Source organism: Aspergillus tanneri (genome assembly GCF_003426965.1).
Source record: "Aspergillus tanneri strain NIH1004 chromosome Unknown AapTan_3_pilon_pilon_pilon, whole genome shotgun sequence".
Lineage (NCBI taxonomy): Eukaryota > Fungi > Ascomycota > Eurotiomycetes > Eurotiales > Aspergillaceae > Aspergillus > Aspergillus tanneri.
In genome coordinates this window covers 1,886,171-1,906,178 of record NW_022984630.1, presented here as the reverse complement: position 1 = coordinate 1,906,178, position 20,008 = coordinate 1,886,171, and the positions used below count along the sequence as shown (strand labels likewise).

Genomic DNA, 20,008 nt, shown 5'->3' with positions numbered 1-20,008 from the left:
TTGAACCACATAATCACATGCTATGTCGTGAGCTTATGCTCTGTACTGCAGGACAGTGTCTTTGAAATAATGCATGCGATTTCCATTCAGTGCTGAAATTTCTGGTGGCTTAACCGTACATACCTCACGGATGTTTGGCTGTCTGTTTGCTACTTTGTGCTCTCTTTTTGTATTAGGGTATGGAACAAGTGGGAATGGCAAATTGGCCCCGGGTTTCTGGGACATGTTTTAGTAGAATAAGTGGATACTGAAAAGTGTTAAATCTTAACATATCGGGCCTTTTTCATTGTATTCTTATCAAAATTTACTTTGTAATTATTAGATCGTGATGATTTCATGGGATGGCTCTTGGCATTGGTGACTAAGCAGGCGGTGTTGAGGAAAATCCAATTATCCAAGGCGTGGGAAGGCGGACATGTCGGGCTTCTCTTCATCCTCATCGCCTATCCTTTTCTGACGCCGACCTGGTCTCTGTAGGGTGTGATTCAAAATGCCACCCCGTCTCAATTTGTTCACAGCGAGAGCAACTGTCCCAGTTTTGCGCCAATCCTCGACGCCATCTGGTTCAACCGTGTGCCGGCGCAGCATCATCACAGCTCTCAACATCAAGAAGCCGTCCACCAATGGCTTGAAATGTAGCCTCTCGTCTTCGACGACAGCGCAAAGACGATGTAATTCTTCGGGGTCTGATAAGAAAGATGACCCAGACAGACCCAAAGGCCCAACCGAGGATACTTTGCCTCATGTGAGCCAGGAGGCCGCGGAGATGGCAAGGATTCTGGATAAGAAGTGTGATGGTACTGCTGCCAGCCCAGAGTTGGAGCAGGGTACCCCTGTTTCGGAGGTGGGTGACTTTTCGACCTGGTTGATGAACAAATGTCCTTTTGCCTTGGCACCTTCAATTGACAACCATGTCTAGATTCTCCAACGTGATAAAGAAGCGCAGAAGCATGCCCCTAAGGTCATGCAAGATCAATTGAAGGGATCCACTGGATCTCGTTCATTCTCAACATCCGCGAGACACAACCAGCCGGAAACCCAAAACGAAGGATTCGATGACCAGACGGCCGCCGTGGTGGCCAACATGATCTCCCAGGTTACTGAACAGGCGCAAGAATTGCATGAAGGCCTCAAGTTTCCGCTCCCGGCGCCGATTCCCAAGACAGAGAACTTCCGTAAAAGATACGATGCAGTGCTCGATCAGTTCACCAAATTGCTTATGCAGGATGGTAAATTAAGCAAGGCTCAAAAGGTATGCGAACCTGGGATATTGAAATGATTTTCTGCCTCACTTTTGGACTCGTACTGATGGGCCACCCTACAGAATATGGATTATATTTTAGATTACCTTCGTACCGCTCCTCCACCGCAATTCAACTCTAGACGCCCTCTGCTTCCCTGCCCTCCGGCCCCTCAGCTCCCCTTGAACCCCGTGTTATACCTCACTTTGATTGTGGATTCGGTCGCTCCTCTAGTCAAAATTCGTCAACAAAAAGGTATAGCCGGTGGCGGTGCCTCTGTTCAGATCCCCGTCCCCTTGGGCCTTAGACAGCGCCGAAGGGCCGCGATGAAGTGGATTATCGATGCGTCGGATAAGCGACGGGACACCAAATTTTGGCAGAGAGTAGCCAACGAGCTGGTCTCTGTTGCCGAGGGCCGCAGTGGTGTATGGGAAAGGAGAGAACATGTGCATAAACTCGGTGTTGCCGGCCGTTCGAACCTTTTGGTTTCGAGCAATCGCCGGTAGAAATTGAAGTTGAGAGAGCTAGAAGAGGCGTCGGGATCCGCGGTCTTCGTCGATTTGTATTTTAACTAGACTCCGTCATGCATGTGTATAATTGTCATCATTACTCATTACTGCGTAGCTACTACTATCTCTTTGCCCATAGCCGTGATGACTAACCCGCTATGCCCAAAAGAGGAGGACAGCTCGGCTGACTAGAGCTTCTTCCAATTCAGTCCGATGGCTGTGCGTTTCACTTCCTTGTCTTCTCGAGTCCCTGAAAAGCCCGCGGAGACATGAATTCATCCAGAAAGTGATTCTCGCAACTCTCTGGATTGGTTGGTCTCCACATCCCCATTCCCCTAATCTCCGATGTGCAACCATTCGCTACGCTACTAGCCTACGCTACTCTTGCTACCAACGGTCCCAGACTAGCAGGAGTGCCTACGAAGATACGAAAGCTCGCTTCCTCGTGCCACAAGCGATCTTATGTCCTGTGCCATCCTTCTTCTTGCTTCACTCTTAATTATTCTCCGTCGATCACCGTGTCGTCGAATGCTGTGGGACGAAACGTGGCTCGCTTCGCTTCTGCGACGAGTGCCTCTTCCAACGTCGACTTAACCTCTCCTCTCCACCCTGCTGGCCAGAGCATTGAACTCGTCGAATATCCTCCCCGATCCGCCCCTGCCGCAAACCCCCACCAGTCGCATATTGAGCCGTCCGACTCTCGAGCAATTGGACCCAATTCGACATCTATCACCGAAAGCAAGGAACGTCTTGGCCAAGAAAGAGGCGGTGACCAATATCGGCCCCATTCCCTTTCGAGACCATTCAGACTTGAATACTGGGTGCAAGCTCTTCACTACCGCGCACGTTTCCTGGAAAATCGTGGAGCCGGGCCCAAGATGAAGTTCTCACACAGCATCCAGTTCAATGCTGTCCCGGAGTGGAGCTCTTATTACATTGCGTACAGCAATCTAAAGAAATTGTATGTGTATCTGTTTCTCAATTCTGTTTGTTTCCTGGTCTATTAAATTTTCCGCTTCGGGTGTTACGTGACATACAGCGGGAGTGTGACGGTGCACCCGGAGCCACATGCCCCATTTCGTGGGTCGCTAATTCGTGGGATATATGGAATGCTTACAGTTCGACCCGGATTTAGGATATATTCTCTGGAACAACAAGTGCACCAAGCAGCTGGACAAGCCCACCCCGACGTTGAGTCCGCTCCTTTGCTGGATAATACACCGAACCCAGATTTAATATTTCGACGAGCCCTAGACGGGGAATTGGAGAAAATATGTGGGTTTTACGGGGATAAGGAGGCTGAAATCCTCGCCGAAGTGGAAGGCGTCGCTCGGGACGCAGAAGAATATGCCTCAGAGACTGAAGGCGTGAGCTTGGATCCGATGAGCGAGAACATGACAAAGACTCGGACATGGAGTTCGGGATCGAGATCGCGGGCAGATACTACTTTTCCTGATCTTTCTATCAACAATGACCGTCGTCGTAGCGCGGTTAGTGAGTCTGTGGCTGAAGAGGATGAAGACGATGCCGATAGTGACGACGATCATGCATTGGCTCATTACGAAAGACCACAGTTGCATGGTGTAGACTCTACTGATCCTGATGGTACTCGCACAGATAGGAGACGCTCATCCTATCTAGGGGATTCAACTGTCCCGGAATATGATCGCCGCGCTAGCACTCGACTGGGATCTCAAGTCGAGCACTTCAGAGACCCGAGGATTTTGGATCTGTACAATGCCGGGCTCTCCTTGAAGAAACGAATAGTGGATACTTACGTTTCCATATGTGGGCTCAAGTCATACATTCAACTGAACAAGACGGGCTTCTCCAAAGCCCTGAAGAAATATGACAAGATTCTTGATCGCAATCTACGGCGAGAATACATGAGCACCACGGTATCTATAGCCTATCCCTTCACCGACGCCACAATGCAAAAGGTGGATAATGATATCCACAAGATCGAGGGTGTCTATGCGGATGTGGTTACGGCGAAGAATCTGCCACTCGCCAAACGCGAGCTTCGATTACACCTGCGAGAGCATGTAGTCTGGGAGAGAAATACCGTGTGGAGAGAGATGATCGGAATTGAAAGAAAAGCCCAGGCTGCAAATGTCGGCATTCGCAGGACTCTACTCGGAGGAGACGAGGATCCTGCGGCGGCACGCCGGCAGGGTGATGAGCAAGAAGCTCCAACCAAGGAAATCAAGACTCCTCTGGGAGTGTTTCATCCCCCTGATTGGCTATGTAGCCTGAGCTTTGGAACCCTTGTTTTCATCTTGTGTGTGTTTGTGGCGTTGCTCTCTATTCCAATCATGGAGAAGCCAGAGCAGCAAAATTGTCTGGCCATGCTGGTTTTCGTCAGCCTGTTGTGGGCTACAGAGGTATGGGTTGTCTTCTCTTCTCCCAGTCTACTTCCTTACTAATTGTACTTTGTTATACTAGGTCATTCCTCTTTTTGTGACCTCTCTCCTGGTCCCGTTCCTCGTGGTTTTGTTGCGCATCATGAAGTCGGAGAAGAAACCATATGAACGACTAGGGCCAAAAGAAGCAACAGGCGTAGCCTTTAGTGCTATGTGGACCCCAGTGATTATGCTATTACTAGGGGGCTTCACTATAGCCGCAGCGCTGTCCAAGTATGATATTGCTCGCCGGATGGCGATGCTTGTCCTGAGTAAAGCCGGCTCCAACCCTCGCGTTGTGCTTCTCACGAACATGTTTGTGAGCATGTTCTTAAGTATGTGGATCAGCAATGTGGCGTCTCCTGTCCTCTGCTATTCAATTATCCAGGTAAGCCACACTTCTCATTATACCCAATTCGCTTGTGTCACTGACCATCATTTCTTAGCCTCTCCTTCGTACCCTTCCACCAGACTCAAGCTTTGCCAAATCTCTTGTTCTAGGCATTGCTCTTGCTGCAAATGTCGGAGGTGCTGCATCACCAATTGCTTCGCCCCAGAACATCATTGCACTCCAGAATATGTACCCCAGTATCAGCTGGGGTACATGGTTCTTTGTGTCACTACCTGTCTGCATCATCTGCATTCTGTTGATCTGGGCCCTTTTACTGGCCACCTTCCATCCGAGCCGTGACACCACCCTTGTTCCGATTCGGCCTGTAAAGGACAAATTCTCTGGAGTCCAGTGGTTTATCAGCATTGTCACACTGTCCACCATCGCACTGTGGTGTGGCAGTCATCAGCTAGAGCATGTATTTGGTGATATGGGAGTGATCGCCATCCTTCCCATGGTTCTTTTCTTCGGAACCGGCATTCTCAACAAGGAGGATTTCAACAACTTCTTATGGACCATCATCATCCTCGCCGCCGGTGGACTTTGTCTCGGTAAAGCCGTAACATCATCCGGCCTTTTGCATACCATCGCCAACAGCATCCGCATCCGAGTAGAGCACCTCAGTCTCTACGGCGTGTTGATCGTATTTTCGAGCCTGATTCTTGTAGTGGCCACATTCATCTCCCACACCGTGGCAGCTCTGATCATGCTTCCCCTTGTCCGACAGATCGGCCTCAGCATGGACGACCCGCATCCCAATCTGCTGGTTATGGCCAGTGCATTGATGTGCTCTGTTGCGATGGGATTGCCAACCAGCGGATTTCCCAACATGAGTAAGTCTACCTTCTTCCCTTCTGTCTTCCCTCTTATCCATTCCAAGTACTAACCCCCATTTTCAGCGGCCATCATGACCGAAGTCCCTCAAACGGGCCAACGATACCTCCAAGTCCGCCACTTCTTCTCCCGAGGTATTCCTGCAAGTTTAATGGCGTTTGCCGTGGTTGTGACCCTTGGATACGGATTGATGTATATAGCTGGACTATGATCTATAAGTCGATGGATTATAGGTATATAATATTCTTTTTCTAGTCTTGTTCTATATAGTTCTTCACCCTGGATATGACCTATGCTTGTCATTTTCGTTTTCTTTTCTTTTCTTTTCTTTTTTTTGGCTTTGTTAAAAAATCCGTGTTTGCTTTACCTTGGACAATATTGCTTGGGGTTTTTTTTTAAAATTTTTTTTTTTATAGTAATTGTTGTTCTCTGTGAATGTTAGACGAAATACATGGTAGATCGGAAGGCGAATGAATGGGGTTATTTCCCATTTCCTGTGTGTATCTTGTCTTTTTGCTAGACTGCTTATTGTTCTATCTTGGATGATATTGGAGTGTGTATTGTCTTCTCAGTCATAAGTTCAATATCATTCATTAATCATCTCATGGACTTGAATTTAAAATATGTATGATTCAAGTCCGGAAATAGTGTACATCCATGCATCATGTCATTCAGTCAACAAGGGAAGTAGCCAAAGGTATCGAGTATATGCAAAACACATACGAAGACGGCATATAAAATTTTTCTATCAGTCGATTGAACAACGCATCATTTCAGTTACTAAACAGCGGCAGGTTAGCTTGTGCATGTAGCATTGAAAAATTGAGAGAGAAATGAAATGTGTACGGACAGTAAACCAAGAGTCAAGTCGCCGTGGATCTTCGCTTTCAGTTGCACTTCGATGTCGAGATTCAGATCCAGACGCAATCGTAACTGTTCGCCTTTCCCGCCCTCTTCACCCCCCTCATTCTTTTTGCTGCCTAGGACGTCTCCAACTGCTTTGCCGGCGGAGCCAGTCACCCCGTTTCGGGCGTTACCGGCAGTGTTTTGAACCAGGTCGCCTGCTTGGCGCACCCCAGGCAGACCCCCGAGGTGCACACCGTCTTGCTGCTCTTGTAGCTGACGGTGCTGGCGGCGCTGACGGCGGGGCCTTTCAACAGGTGCATTTTCCATGTCATAATCGAAGGCATCGGTCTCCGAGTCCTGACGATATCTTTGGAGCCGGGGGTGCGGCATTCTCCGACGAAATTCGGGAGCTTCCTGCTTCCGAGGAGCGGGCTCGTTATCTGAATCGGGCTCTTGTTTAATGGTGTCCCCATTTTCTCGCTTAGGTTGAGGAGAGTTGAGAGTGTTGCCGTCCTTCTCTCCCTCATGTTTAGGTTGAGGGGAACTGGGGGTGTTCTCGTTTTCCTGGACAGGGGTTTGGGGATTGTTCTCCTGGCCCGACATGGTGGGAGGGAGAGAAGGCAAAGAAAATCAAAATTAAAGAGACGAGGAGATTATATCTGGTGTAGGGAATATGTAATGCGTGCTACGTGGTGTAGTGGTAAAATGATTGTCTCCCGCTTAGATCTTATTTATATGGCTCCCACGATCATGCAAGGTTAGACCACGTCTCAGCCCGCGGTCGACGTAAGCTGCGTCTATGCCGAAGAGCTAGGATTGGGTCAGGGACCGAGATAGGAGATCAGAGTCATCTGTACCACCGTGACGAGGAGGGCCGCACCCTGCCCTGATTGAACAAGATTGAGGTCGGTAATGACGTCTCAAGCGTAAGGACCCTAGCATTATGCATCTTGCTCAGCCGTTGAAGATCGTCGGCTATGCTGAAGCAGGTAACTGTTTCATATATTTAGCGCCTGATGGTAGTCGCTAGAAGACAGTCGTGGAGACCAATGACGAGATAGTCGGAGAGTTGGCCGCACGCTCCTTCTCAATGGTCCACTTGGCTGTCAACATGCAGGATGACGCCACGCACGCAGTGCGGCCGATATGGTTATCTGTCCTTGTTTTCATGGGGATGTTAGAGATGGAGAATGATGAAAATTGTGATTATCAGATTGCGGACACAGTCGCCGAGTGGTATTATCGGTTCCGTTCCCTTGCGGGCATCAAGTTACCATAGACCCATTCCCGGGGCCAGGATACTCTTGACTACCTGGTATTTCTGATATCTGTACTCGCAGGGATGACGAATCGAATGAATTTGACGGGTTTCCAGGATTCCAGGCCATATCGTCGCTCATGCCATCAATGTAATCACCATCATTGGTTGGGATCTGGACTTGCGCATTGCAGATCGAGCCGGCAACGTCATGGCCTGGCGATGGGCAATTCGTGGGTGGCTTGTTGGGCGAAATGCAGAACAATGTCTATCTCGTCTGTCCTCATTGGCCATTTTCTGCCCACACTTGTTGCTCCCTCTTGACATCTCTCGTTGTCTTTGTTTTATTTCTCTTCGCCGGCAATCGTGAGTCGTTTTCTAGTCACTCGCTTGGCTTCAGAAAGATTCCAATCTTGTTGCGATAGCTCTCTATTCTTCTCCCTTGAGTTCTATCTATAAATGATATAGAACCGACCCTACCACCATGACGACCGCCGAGAAGACGAAGCACCAGCAACAAGACGACTATTCGGATTACGACTCAGATGAATACTCCATCTCCGGAGACGAAGACGATTATGCCCCTAGACAAACCGGGCAGCAGCAGCAGCAGCAGCAGCAGAATAAGCGGCGCCAGCGACGACAAAGACGCCCAGCCGATGAGAAGAGTGACTATGGGTCAGATGAATATTCTACAGACGAGTACGATGATGACGATGAAGATGCTGACGACGTGCGGAGTAACACCATGCAGCCATATAAGCGGGGTATGCAATCGTTAACCAACCAGGATATCAGCAGCCAGGACGTACAAAACTGGGCCATGAATACCGATGATCAGAAAACGGACAGTGGCGAGGATGACGGTCTCCGATTGACGCTGGAATTGAACCTCGAGGTCGAGGTGGAGCTCAAAGCACACATTCGTGGTGACTTGACCCTATCCTTACTGTAAGTCAGTCCCCTTTTGGCCTCATCATATTACTTCGACATGGGGCTCTCTAAGTGTCGAATAAGTGTTGACTTTTGACCACTGCAGTGCATAATGATGAACATTCTAGTCCCATGCCGCTGCTCGAGCGGCATTTCATGTCACATAATGATCATAGATCATGGACGTGTCCTTTTTTTTTTTTTTTCTTTTCTTCATTTCCAGTAGAATTCGGCTGCTTGTGCTAATGCATGAACAACTTTGCATACTCAACCCACAGGCATGATTGATCAATTTTAGTAGTTGATGCTTAGCCTAGGTCGAGACGACCTTTTTCTTCACTTTTCTAATTTGATAATATCAAACAAGTTGTCTAGTTCCAATAATAACAACTGATTTCAGATAGAAGCAGTTCGAGGGAACTGTTCCAGCGAGCGGTTATATACCCTAATCAATCATATCTATTTTGTCTGCCTAGATGAACCATGTGCATAGAAGGCCAACTGTTCACCGGTAGCAGACGATAGACTCGTTGGCATAGAGCACGGAGAATGAAGGACGACGGAGGAAACAGAAAGGAAGAGAAGGCATCACGTTGGTTTACGATCCACCGAAGATCAGATTGAACGAAGTCGGTCCCAATCCTGAGCATTCCTCGTCGTTGGCCTTTGAAGGGGCCCTTTCCCAAGCTCCACCCCCTCAGCACATGTGGATAACAAGCATCCGACGGCTAGTTAAGGCCTATTTCGAAGCCGAGGTCAAAGCTTTAGCTTGGAAGGGTGGATTTGCAGGCGACAAAAAGACCCCATCAACCCTCCTTGCGACTACTCCGGAGTAAAGAGCTAACAGCTTCTCATTTTCATTACGTTGTTTACAAATAAGTCACCCGTCAGTCCCCAGGAAGCAATCATGGCGACACCCACCACTACAGACCAGTCCACCAAAGGATTTATCATCAAGCACATGAATGCAGACCACCAGAACTCGCTGGCAATGTATCTCCAGGTCTATTGCCACCTCTCAGCAGCAGAAGCCAAATCTTCCCGCTTGGAGGACATCAGCCTGTCCGATTTGCTCATCAGTGCCCGCGGTACGCGCTATACTGTCCCTCTGGATCCACCTATGAAGGCGTTCTCCGAGACCCGGTCCCGAGTGGTGGCCATGCACAAGGAGTGTCTACAACGACTGGGAATATCAGATATTATCATCCAAGAATATCGTGCTCCCCATGGCGTCTACGCGATTGGGTTTGGGATCTGTCTCGCCTGGCTGGTGGGATTCTACCAGCGTGAGAACTTCTTGCCGGGGTCGGTACTCTACGAGACCCTTGGGCTGGAAAGGGCGCCCTTGATCGCCCAATTGTGCTATAAATTGCAGCCGCTGGCGTTCTACGGCATGCTGGGGGCTCATGTCGTGGAAGGGAGCTTGCTGCTGGCGGTGAAGCGGCTGAAGCCTCACGGCGTACCGTTTTTGTCGGGATTGTGGTGTGTGTGGATGCTATCGACGCTGATTGAGGGGTTTGGGGGAGTTTACCGGTTTGATGATATGGTAGCTGAGAAGCGAGCGATGAAGGAGCAAAAGAAGTAGGGGAAAGATCATGCCAGCGTATATATGAGAAGTACAAGTTAATGATGAGAATGAAAGCAATAATTAAGAGAATAGTTTCATGGATCGATTATTAAGCATGCCAAGAGCAGGCGAAGTCACGGGAACATTGGCTAACCAAACTTGGTTAGAGCAGTGTGGAATAGGGCAAGGTTCGACAAGCGAGCCACAGTGCGAAATTCACGAGAAGCCGACGACAAGCATTCAACTCTCGACGACCACCCAAACGACCCTTGCCCGCTGCGTTCCTGGTGAAGGGCTGCAGGATTAGAGGTGAGTTTCTGTCCTCTCCCATCCGTGTCCGATATTTTCTCTTTTCCCTTGTTTTTCTCCTGTGTCGAGAAGTGCGACGTGGTCAGTCTCGTTTAGCGTCTATCGAGGTCGGGAATCGGAACGAAAGCAAAGAAACCAGAGAGATAGGATAGGAAGTGAGCGATATTTCAAAGAGAAGGACCGAAAGAATCGACGACTTTGTCTTCCATCTCGTCTCCGACACGCACGGTCAGAAGAGATTTTTCTGTTGGACTTGCGATTATCCCCACACAACTCGTCTTGCACAGGAGAATATCAAGAGAACTAAAGGAAATCGAAACACCGGATTGATATTTTCTTTTATAACTGTTCGTTCTGCGATCTTATAACCCACTAATCCTGTTGCTTTTTCAGTCCATTAATCGCCAACATGGGTATTTCTCGCGACTCCCGCCACAAGCGCTCGGCCACCGGTGCGAAGAGGGCCACCTACCGCAAGAAGAGGTATGAGACCGATCAAGGATATAATGATGATTAGCGAGGTGAAAAATCAGGTGTTCTGACGGGAGATAAACTACAGGGCGTTCGAGAAGGGTCGCCAGCCCGCCAACACTCGTATTGGCTCGAAGAGAATCCACCTCGTCCGCACCCGTGGTGGTAACCGCAAGTTCCGTGGCCTCCGTCTCGACTCGGGTAACTTCTCGTGGGGATCTGAGGGTATTTCCCGCAAGACCCGTGTCCTCGTCGTGGCCTACCACCCCTCCAACAACGAACTGGTCCGCACCAACACCCTGACCAAGTCCGCCGTCGTCCAGATTGATGCCGCTCCCTTCCGCCAATGGTATGAGGCTCACTACGGCCAGGGCATCGGCCGGAGACGCCAGCAGAAGACCGAGACCACCGAGGAGAAGAAGAGCAACAGCGTTGTGAAGAAGCAGGCCGCCCGCTTCGCCGAGAGCGGCAAGGTCGAGGCCTCCATCGAGAGGCAGTTTGAGACCGGTCGTCTGTACGCCGTCATTGCCTCCCGCCCCGGCCAGAGCGGTCGTGTGGATGGATACATTCTGGAGGGTGAGGAGTTGGCTTTCTACCAGCGTGCGATCAGGAAGTAAAAAAAGGTAGTTGGAAACGGGTAGTATCGGAGTTTGTCAGCAATTTTTTCCAGAAAACATGTTATGATCTGGGCATGTGTGTAGAGCTCTGAGCTGTCATCAATGGAATGATCCAGTTATGTTTGTTCGATAATTCATTGTATTTCAACCTACGCACTCCGTACTTAATCTACTCCGTACGATGACGCAACTCCCCTCATACACCAACCTCCTCTTCTACCCCCGACAGAAGCGTAACACATCAATCCAAAAATATATACATTTATATTAGCAACAAAAATGAGAACCCGCATCTGCATGATCTCTGACACTCACACCTACCCACCCAATCCTCCCAGCACAACCTCAAACCCCTACCGCCACCCCCTCCCGGAAGCCGACGTGCTCCTGCACGCCGGGGATCTGACCAAAGTCGGCCGCAAAGATGAACACGAGCTAATGGTCTCGATGCTGAAGAATGCCCCCGCGGAACTTAAGATCATCATTGCGGGAAACCACGACATCACTCTCGACGAGGAATACTACACGCGGGTGGGCCACTATCGCCATCGCTACCGAACCGATCACACAGCGCGATCAGCTACAGCAGGTCGAGATGAGATTCCAACGACGGCGGAGGAGGGAGAAGGACCGATTGAGTCGCCTGCGGAGATCAAGGCGTTGTATACAGGACCGGATGCTGTGCGGGCGGGGATTCGGTACATGGAGGGTGAAGGCACGCGGCGGTTTCGACTATCCAATGGGGCTGTCTTCAGCGTGTATACATCCCCGTATACGCCGGAGTTTTGTCAGTGGGCGTTTGCATATAATCGTGATCAGGACCGGTTTAATCCTCCCACTCATGATATAGCTACAGCTGGTGGCGTTCCTGCTGGTGCAGGGACGGGGATGAATCCCGTCCCCGGCTATCCGGCAGTGGATATCATGTTAACACATGGACCGCCGTATGGGATCCTAGATCAGGTGGTGCCGGGACATCAGAGTGTCGGGTGTGAGCATTTATATCGGGCGACAGAGCGGGCGAAGCCGCGCTTACATGTCTTCGGACATATCCATGAGGGATATGGAGCGACGCGGCTGGAATGGAGCACGCTGAATAAGTCCATGATTCAGTGTGATAGAACAACGACGCAGGTGAACCGTTGTGTTTATGTGGATTTAAGTAGTCGTGCAACGAATCCGTTGCGCGTTGGACAGGAGACGTTGTTTGTTAATGCTAGTGTGGTGACTGTGCAGTATGAGCCGGTGAATGCGCCGTGGGTGGTCGATTTGGACCTTCCTAAGGGTGAGTGAGATGAGTTAGGACATATGTCTGTGTATATGTTGGTTTGCAGCGCGAACTGCTGAAATACTACTCACAATAAAGATTATCTACGCAATGCAATAGTATACTGTTGACGTACTATACTGTAGAAAGCAGTCATAGCTCACACTGGATATCAATTTCTTCACTTATAGAAAGCCACGACTCCTAAGGTTGACTCTCCAGTCAATGCCTCCACGGGTATAAAGGGTCCATACATGATAAGGGAGCAATATGCAGAAGAGAAAGGAGAGAAAATCAAGAATGATCGGAAGAAGAAGAAGAAGAAGCACGCTTTATAATTTACATGTGTCCAAAGAAAAAAGACAAGGAAAAAGAAAAAAAACAAAAACAAAAAAAAAGAGTCGCAGCCGACAGTGGATAGAAAAGTATAGGTATCTAAAAGAAAAGACGGTATAATGCCCTGCGCAGGCCGATAAAGAAACCAAAAGACACAGCCACCGCATATCCGATCAATAAAGGAAATAAATATTCAAGAGAATGTTCTCAAGCTGGCACAAATGAGCATAATAAGTCGCTGCAGGGTGTAGTGCAAAACATAAAAAGCGCCGAAGGGGAGAACAAATGCCCAGACATTACAAGAAATAAAACCGTAGAAGAGAGGGAGATTCACATTATTCTGCATGGGTTGTCATACCACGAGGGTCGGTCTTAAAATCAATACGGCTACCCTTCCGACCAACACCCTTGAAGAGGCTGAATCGTTTCATGACAGAATCCCGGACGCTGCCACTGGAATGCCCTTGTCCATGGCTACCAGGGCTACTGACCTCGGGACTTCTGATTGAAGTTGCACTGCTCTGTGTCATGGGTCGTGGATGGTCCTTGATCGAAGGTACAGTGGACCATCCAGTTGTCGGACTTGTTACCGACGGCAATTCGCTTGGAGACGTTCCATTATGTTGCTGTTCGGAGGAAGAGGTGAGACTTTCATGGGATTTTGCAGCAGCGTCTCGGGATGCACTTCGAGATCGCTGGGACGAGTTCTCCGCCGACTTGGCCCCGGGTACCGACAGTGACGACGCATGCTTGTGCAGTTTCTCCCCGAAGAAGCTCCGCCGCTTAGATTGAGTGTCCCGAGATCGACTGGTAGTTTGACTGTGAATCGTCGCCGCATCCTCATCATGTGCATTTGGCTCTTCAGTCTGGGAAGAGACTCTGTGAGCATCCTCTGTTCCATTGACTTTGGCATCTGGCTGCGGTGTCGCAACTGCATGTATCGTTGAGACCGAGTTAACCGCTCCATGGTTTGAGCGCTTGAATGGATTCATAACACTGATTCGATGACTGACAGAGCTTTTGTGCGAATGTTTGCGGGAATGCTTGCGGGCATAGCTATCCTGTCGTGAAGAGCGGATGAATTCCTGCTCCGGGCTTGTAGATCGCTGCAGGGACTGCCGTTGACGAGCCTCGGGGGAAGGCCGAGAATATGGCAGGGTCAAGTGAGGCGTTTGCTGCCCTAAGGGGGTAAGAGTAGACAGTTCAATAGCAAAGGTATCTTCGAAGCGGCGCATCAACTCAGCTTGTGTGGCCTGATGTGCAGGACGATGGAACATTGTGAGAGCATGTTTAATGGCCAAGGCATGGTCGACCAGGGCCACAGCTAGAGCGTCCTTCATGGGATCAACTGGCGTTGGTGTGTCTTCATGTTCGTCCTCACCGCGTGTTTCAGACAGGAATTGACGGTAAACTGCCACGCAGCCAGCTGAAGAAGAATTCTGCTCTAATAAGTGCTGCAGTGCCTCCGTCAAGTTTGAAAGGTTCGAATCTTCGCCAGACGCCGCCCGTCTTTGCAGTAATGACAATTCCTGGGTCTTACGCCACGTCCGCTCAAGAGCCGTCTGTAAGGGTGAAAGGGAGACCTCCTCGGTGGCAACCACCTCGCTCCTGCGAAGGATGTTCGGGAAGGGATCCGCAGTAGTGAAAATGGTCTTCTCTACCCATTGCTCGTGAACGTCTGCCTCACGGGTATGCTTTCTTAACGTCGAAGTGAAACGGCAAGGTTCGGAAATCAAGAGATGATCCCTTACAGAGGGCGGAACCTTGGATCTTTGATACACCGGATGGGTCATGTCTCGATGGACATTGACAGGATTGATGTGTAAGAACTGGCCTTCGTAATCATGACTCTCCCCAGACGACACAAATTTTGCAGCAGGATGCTCCTTCTGCATACGGTCGACGAAGCTGGCCATGCGTTCAAGCGGGGAGCATTCAAAGATAAATTCTTTGTCCCGCAAGCTGACCGGGAAGCCAAGTCCCTTGTAGAGAACGCGGAAGTACCGAGGGAACTGCTTTTCCTCCCGCGAGATCGTCTCGTAGATTTTGGCCATGGAGCTTTGTGCCCGTGAGAGCTTGGCGAAATCCACTATCGTATCTTCGTATTGCTGCGCGAGCTCTTTGTAGCATACCAGGGCATGTGCCCATGCCTTTGCGTCTTCGAAATATTGAATGATGGCGAAATACAACGATTCCTTCCGCTCGAAGCAAGTTTGTTCCGGGAATGCCGGAGTAAGAAGTTCGGGGACAGATCGTCTGGTATCCCAGTCGTAAAGATCGGCATGGAACTGGAGAGCAAGGCCGGCTTCAGTGAAATTGCCCGCGGCAGCCTGAACTTGAGCGAGTTCGTGGACATATCGAATGAAAATATCTTCTCGTCCCATATCTTTCATGTACTCCATGAGTCGCAGAGTGTGCAAGCTCTCGGCCATCGATCCACCTTGAGACGCGACGAAGAGATCCAGCAGCTCATCCACAGTCGCTATAAGCGCTTTAACAGCATCCGACAATTCCGGGTCAAAAGATGAGCAACCTTCGAAATACTCTAGCAACTCTCCAATAAAGAGCTTTTGGACGACGCCCTCGCTCATGTTCTTGGTTTTGAAGAGGTTGTCTAAGCTGGAGATAGTCTCTGTCTCTATAATGGAGAGGTCTTGGCTCAGAGTCCATTCGCTAAGGATCATTGTCCGTAAAATTTCGACCGCCACATGCCGTAATCCCTCATGCACACTGAGGCAAAGTTCAATGATAGGGGCAACGAGGCCTGGAACATATTGCACCTGGTAACCGCCGAGTCTTTTCAGCCCAAAACGTTCTCGTTCGTCATCAGTGGTTTCCCAGCCAATGGCTTCCCAGCTGGAGTGCAGCAGATCCGCACCTTGCTCACGAACGTCGCCCGCGATCTTCCAAATTGCGCGCCTCTTTTGTTCTGGGAAGGTCTCAAGAGCAAGAACATCGCTTGATACGACTTTAAGCAACGTCATGAAGAAGCTCTCCCACAGCCTCGTGTCGAACGTTTCCGCATCATCCGGCGCTGGGAGAAATTTGTTGATCATGATAGACGCAAGGAACTCGAGGCTTGTTACAGTGGCGCGGTGGTTGTAGACATGGACACTTAGCCAGCTCTCAGGATACGGCTCGCAATTTAGGATTGAAGTATGGACTTCAAAGGCCTGAGAGAGAAACGTAGAAAGCTCAAGGCCTTTGAGTCGCGGTCGCTTGGGATTGGGGACAGCTGCCATAGCAGCCATGACCGCAGACAATTCCACAAGAGCTTCATCAAACTTCTGGCTACTTTTTGATACCTTGACTTGAAAGGGGAAGGATTTGCTGAACAACAAAGAGAGGTATTCAGTGTTATCCACGCCATCAGGTATGATGGAATAATATGATGAAACAATATACGGCATAAACTCATAAAGGTATGGATCTGGCTCCTTCAGTAGCTCTGCCACAATCGCACAATTCAACCGCACTTGGTCGCGATATAAATCGGACACGGAGCCCGTCGCTCCCCAGTAAGGCGCTAGCCAACCGATACAGCTCGAGATCAAGCTTCGTCTTTCCGATCCCGAGCTAAATATCTCTAGGCGCGTGTAGTGCTGAATCAGGACCAATTTATACAGGACAAGCATGCCTTTTACATCCTTGCACGAATCCATAAAGCTGAGAGCAATCATGATGATCTCGTCCTTCGGCAACACCTTTGATAGCTCAGGTAGCCATGTGTGGAAATGTTGAACCACAAGTGTCTTGCTCCCAACCATGGAGGGTGAGGTGTTCTTCATCAGGGTTTGGAGGGACTTGAATATTGTGTGCAAGTCTCGGTTGAAGGTCGACTGGACCCGGGTGATGCCAATGCCCTCTTCCTTCACTTTCTGCTGTTCCCTAGCATTGATGATGAACTTAAGGATATGCCTTCCCACTTTGAAGGTTGCGCGAAGACTCCGCGCCTGCTGGGGATCCGAACTGGCTTGGAGGAGGCGCAAATAGCTTCGAATTAGGCATGGAGTGGCGAAGGGGAAGTTGAATTGGCTTTCTGCGTAGTTATCCACGAGTGGGCCAAGGTTGAACCGCCGATCATGTACAATACCAAGGACTGTCACTAAACCGTTGAATATCAAGTCTTCGTATTCTTCGTTCCCGGCATTCTCCACCAAAATCCCAAATAGTGCATCGAAGACACTGCGGAGCTGCTTAACAATCTCCATTTCGGGGACGAAGAGAATCCGCTTCAGGGTGTCTAATACCTCGTCCACCGGCCGTTCCCTCCAATTCAAGAGGCTCAACAACACCTGGTCCTGCGAATATTCGGTGCTACATAAGTGAGTCTCGAGGCGCAGTGTGGCTAGTGGTCCCGTGATTGCCTCGTCTTTCGCGGATTTATTTTTGCCGAGCGAGCTCCAGGGGAGGGACAGGTAAGCGCCCTTCCCATTCTCAATATTGGAGGTGTACTTATCATAAGCGTGTAGGAGCAGCGAATGTGGACCGTCTCGCATGAAAGCCTGGTTATCCCAGAGCGGCATCCAAGCTAAAGCAAAAGGGAACTCAGGGGCATCGGCGATACTCATAATTAGATGAGACCCTGGAATCTCATCCGCGGGGACATTGAGGCGGATGGTCTGGTTCCATGGCGTGCCTCGTTCGACTACTGTGGTCCTCCATGCAGTATGAGCCGTGTTGTCGGACGAGGGGAAGATGCATCGTTCTATTCGCGCCCCTGAAGATGTCCGCACTTCGAGAGTCAGCTGTAAATTGCGAAACGCCGTACTCGCGGGCACCGGGACTTGTCCCGCTTGAGGATGTGAAAGAAGCGCTTCAGGGGGGAATGTGGCATGTGAGATGGTTACATAGATGTCGGACCTCGGTTTCGTAGGGGCCTGGAGAAGCCAATTTTCTTTGTCTGAACGACGTTGTACATGATCGTAGGATTTTCTCGAACTAGAGCGTTGGAGTCGGAACTCACAAAAGGATGCAGATGAAGATGGAGCCGTGCAGCCCGGGGGGACCTCACATATTTCCCCGTGCGACTTGGAAGAAGCGTGCGGATTAAGTGGTCGAAGCCATCTTCATGCGCGTCATCGTCGTCGCTTTCCTCAGAAGGTGACCAAATATGGATCACTTGCTCCACGTCTTTATCTTGTCGGAGAATCGGGGAAACCTCTACAAGGCCAACCCCCAGAGTGCGAACCTGGGTGGAATCCTTTCCAGACTGGTTACCGTTGCGTTCCATGTTGCTGGACGTGCTCTCTGTGGAATGGGGCGGGCCCCGAGGGCCCTCCTTTCCTGGCTCAGTACTATGGATACCTCGCGGTTTCGATGTCCATATCATGCTCCGGCGAGTCTTCAAACTGCCTTTGACGGATTGATTGAGCGACGCCGATGGCTTAGAGGTGGCAGTGCCTTCCCGGGAAACCGGCGACCTTGGCTGGGACGAAGGGACGGCCATGGAAGTGGTTTCTGACGCCCGAACCGCCACCACCAGGTACAGGTTAGGACCGTTTGCAGAAGCGTCGCCGATATCAGTGCTGCAGAGCTCGGTGAAGAGCGTCTTCAGCTTGTTGCTCTGCCCCATACTTGCGAATTTCTCTGGTGATGGAATGTGTAGAAGGTAGGTTTCGGATAAAGGCTTGAGGGCACCGGTCTCGGACTGAGTACATAGAGAAAAGGCCAGGGTCACAGGCCCTGGGGCGTTACCCGAGACGGCATTGATCTCTAGGAGTAGATGATGGAGCGTTGCCGTATCTGGCTGATGCGTAGGACTGCTTTCTAACATGCTCATCTCGGACTGAAGCCTTGCTAACTGAATAGCCGAGTCCTCTCCAGTTAACAAACGCCCCCGCTGCTCCGGGTCTCGAACAATGACGTCTCCGCCTAGCATTTTATTGCCCCGAACCAATTTCCAAACTACCTCGCGCCGTAACCCCTCCTTCTCCCGTGCCGTGAGCACATCGTATAGAAGTTGTCGCCTGGCGAAGTCGAGCTCTTTGACGATGTTTGTCAAGTCCTCCACAAGGTTATATTGCCGGCCCAGCAAGAGGTGGTGGAGACTGGTAGAATGCCATTCACGCAGGCACGACGCAATCTCATCGACCAGTGGTTCGGACAGCGAAGTGGGAGTCTCATCACCGATCTTGAGCATGGGAACAGGGGCGGCTGGCTTGGGTTCGTTGGGATCCCTGGGATATACAGCCATGGACATACGTGAAATCCCGAGACCATTATGGATCGAGCGTGGACTGGATGGGTTTTCGTCATCCGGTTTGTGAATAAAGATTTGCGACGGCTTTCCCTTTTTCGCAATCACCACGTCGGAAACTTCCCCGGCCAACGTCTCATCGTAATGGGAAGAACTGAGACTCTGCCTGGTATCCCCCGTGAAGCTTTCTGTCGGTTCGGCACTGAGGCGATCTCCATTCGTCAATTCTCGTTGTCCATCGGCATCTCCGAGAACTTCGCGAATCTCGACACAATTGCGGGGGAAAATTCCCGAAAAAACACGCGCTTCCAGAGTCTGGCCCTTGGAGCTGGTTAAGCCTGCCAACAGCGATGGCGGAGCGACGAGATACCCGCGGCACCACTCTCCATTGACACCCCCCTGCTCAATTATGTACAGTTCATCGCCAAGCTCGAGCGGTAGATCGGCCGGGGTGGACGGTTGGAAGGGGTAGATGGCGACAGCGAAGGCGATTCGAGGCAGAGGCCGCCAGGGCATAACTGCTATCGAGGCGGCCGTCCAAAGCGCACCCCGCAGTGGTGGTCGTCACAATGGCCGTCAGGAATGCAGCGGGGACGGGAGGGGACTGGGAATTCTCTCCGGGTCGATGGAATGGGGCGCTACATGCAGTGGTCGCGTTGCTGGTACTGAGGGGAGGAAAAGAAGGAATGCAGACGATTCCCAAGGAGGACTGAGCGACAGACAGGTTGGGATGTTTAAAAGGGGGCTAGGGCCACTAAATCCGCAGTGTTAGTAGACGGAGCTTAACGCAACTGCAAAAATTGGTGATTCTAAGAATTGTGGACAATG

The 20,008-nt window shown here is 50.4% G+C and overlaps 8 protein-coding genes across 8 annotated transcripts; 6 read left to right on the top strand and 2 right to left on the bottom strand.

The window, feature by feature from the left end:
- Positions 1 to 490: 490 nt before the first annotated feature.
- On the top strand, positions 491 to 5,588 carry PHO91 (putative plasma membrane phosphate transporter Pho87; the record flags this gene model as incomplete). The annotated part of the gene is made up of 8 exons (XM_033569099.1): positions 491 to 844; positions 920 to 1,252; positions 1,325 to 1,743; positions 2,154 to 2,711; positions 2,790 to 4,134; positions 4,196 to 4,540; positions 4,599 to 5,376; positions 5,443 to 5,588. The coding sequence occupies 8 exons, from the start codon at positions 491 to 493 to the stop codon at positions 5,586 to 5,588; spliced, it is 4,278 nt and encodes a 1,425-aa protein (XP_033427905.1).
- Positions 5,589 to 6,172: 584 nt separating this feature from the next.
- On the bottom strand, positions 6,173 to 6,826 carry ATNIH1004_004428 (uncharacterized protein; the record flags this gene model as incomplete). The annotated part of the gene is made up of 1 exon (XM_033569098.1): positions 6,173 to 6,826. The coding sequence occupies one exon, from the start codon at positions 6,824 to 6,826 to the stop codon at positions 6,173 to 6,175; it is 654 nt and encodes a 217-aa protein (XP_033427904.1).
- A 340-nt stretch (positions 6,827 to 7,166) lies between these two features.
- ATNIH1004_004427 (uncharacterized protein) lies at positions 7,167 to 7,502 on the top strand (the record flags this gene model as incomplete). The annotated part of the gene is made up of 2 exons (XM_033569097.1): positions 7,167 to 7,212; positions 7,261 to 7,502. The coding sequence occupies 2 exons, from the start codon at positions 7,167 to 7,169 to the stop codon at positions 7,500 to 7,502; spliced, it is 288 nt and encodes a 95-aa protein (XP_033427903.1).
- Positions 7,503 to 7,965: 463 nt separating this feature from the next.
- On the top strand, positions 7,966 to 9,250 carry ATNIH1004_004426 (uncharacterized protein; the record flags this gene model as incomplete). The annotated part of the gene is made up of 2 exons (XM_033569096.1): positions 7,966 to 8,432; positions 9,034 to 9,250. 2 exons carry the CDS (start codon positions 7,966 to 7,968, stop codon positions 9,248 to 9,250), a joined length of 684 nt encoding a protein of 227 aa, XP_033427902.1.
- Positions 9,251 to 9,321: 71 nt separating this feature from the next.
- On the top strand, positions 9,322 to 9,999 carry ATNIH1004_004425 (DUF2470 domain-containing protein; the record flags this gene model as incomplete). The annotated part of the gene is made up of 1 exon (XM_033569095.1): positions 9,322 to 9,999. The coding sequence occupies one exon, from the start codon at positions 9,322 to 9,324 to the stop codon at positions 9,997 to 9,999; it is 678 nt and encodes a 225-aa protein (XP_033427901.1).
- Positions 10,000 to 10,699: 700 nt separating this feature from the next.
- On the top strand, positions 10,700 to 11,378 carry RPS8A (40S ribosomal protein eS8; the record flags this gene model as incomplete). Its single annotated transcript, XM_033569094.1, has 2 exons — positions 10,700 to 10,773; positions 10,850 to 11,378. 2 exons carry the CDS (start codon positions 10,700 to 10,702, stop codon positions 11,376 to 11,378), a joined length of 603 nt encoding a protein of 200 aa, XP_033427900.1.
- A 279-nt stretch (positions 11,379 to 11,657) lies between these two features.
- On the top strand, positions 11,658 to 12,671 carry ATNIH1004_004423 (uncharacterized protein; the record flags this gene model as incomplete). The annotated part of the gene is made up of 1 exon (XM_033569093.1): positions 11,658 to 12,671. The coding sequence occupies one exon, from the start codon at positions 11,658 to 11,660 to the stop codon at positions 12,669 to 12,671; it is 1,014 nt and encodes a 337-aa protein (XP_033427899.1).
- Positions 12,672 to 13,316: 645 nt separating this feature from the next.
- On the bottom strand, positions 13,317 to 19,696 carry ATNIH1004_004422 (guanine nucleotide exchange factor DCK1; the record flags this gene model as incomplete). Its single annotated transcript, XM_033569092.1, has 2 exons — positions 13,317 to 17,776; positions 17,845 to 19,696. The coding sequence occupies 2 exons, from the start codon at positions 19,694 to 19,696 to the stop codon at positions 13,317 to 13,319; spliced, it is 6,312 nt and encodes a 2,103-aa protein (XP_033427898.1).
- Positions 19,697 to 20,008: the final 312 nt, after the last annotated feature.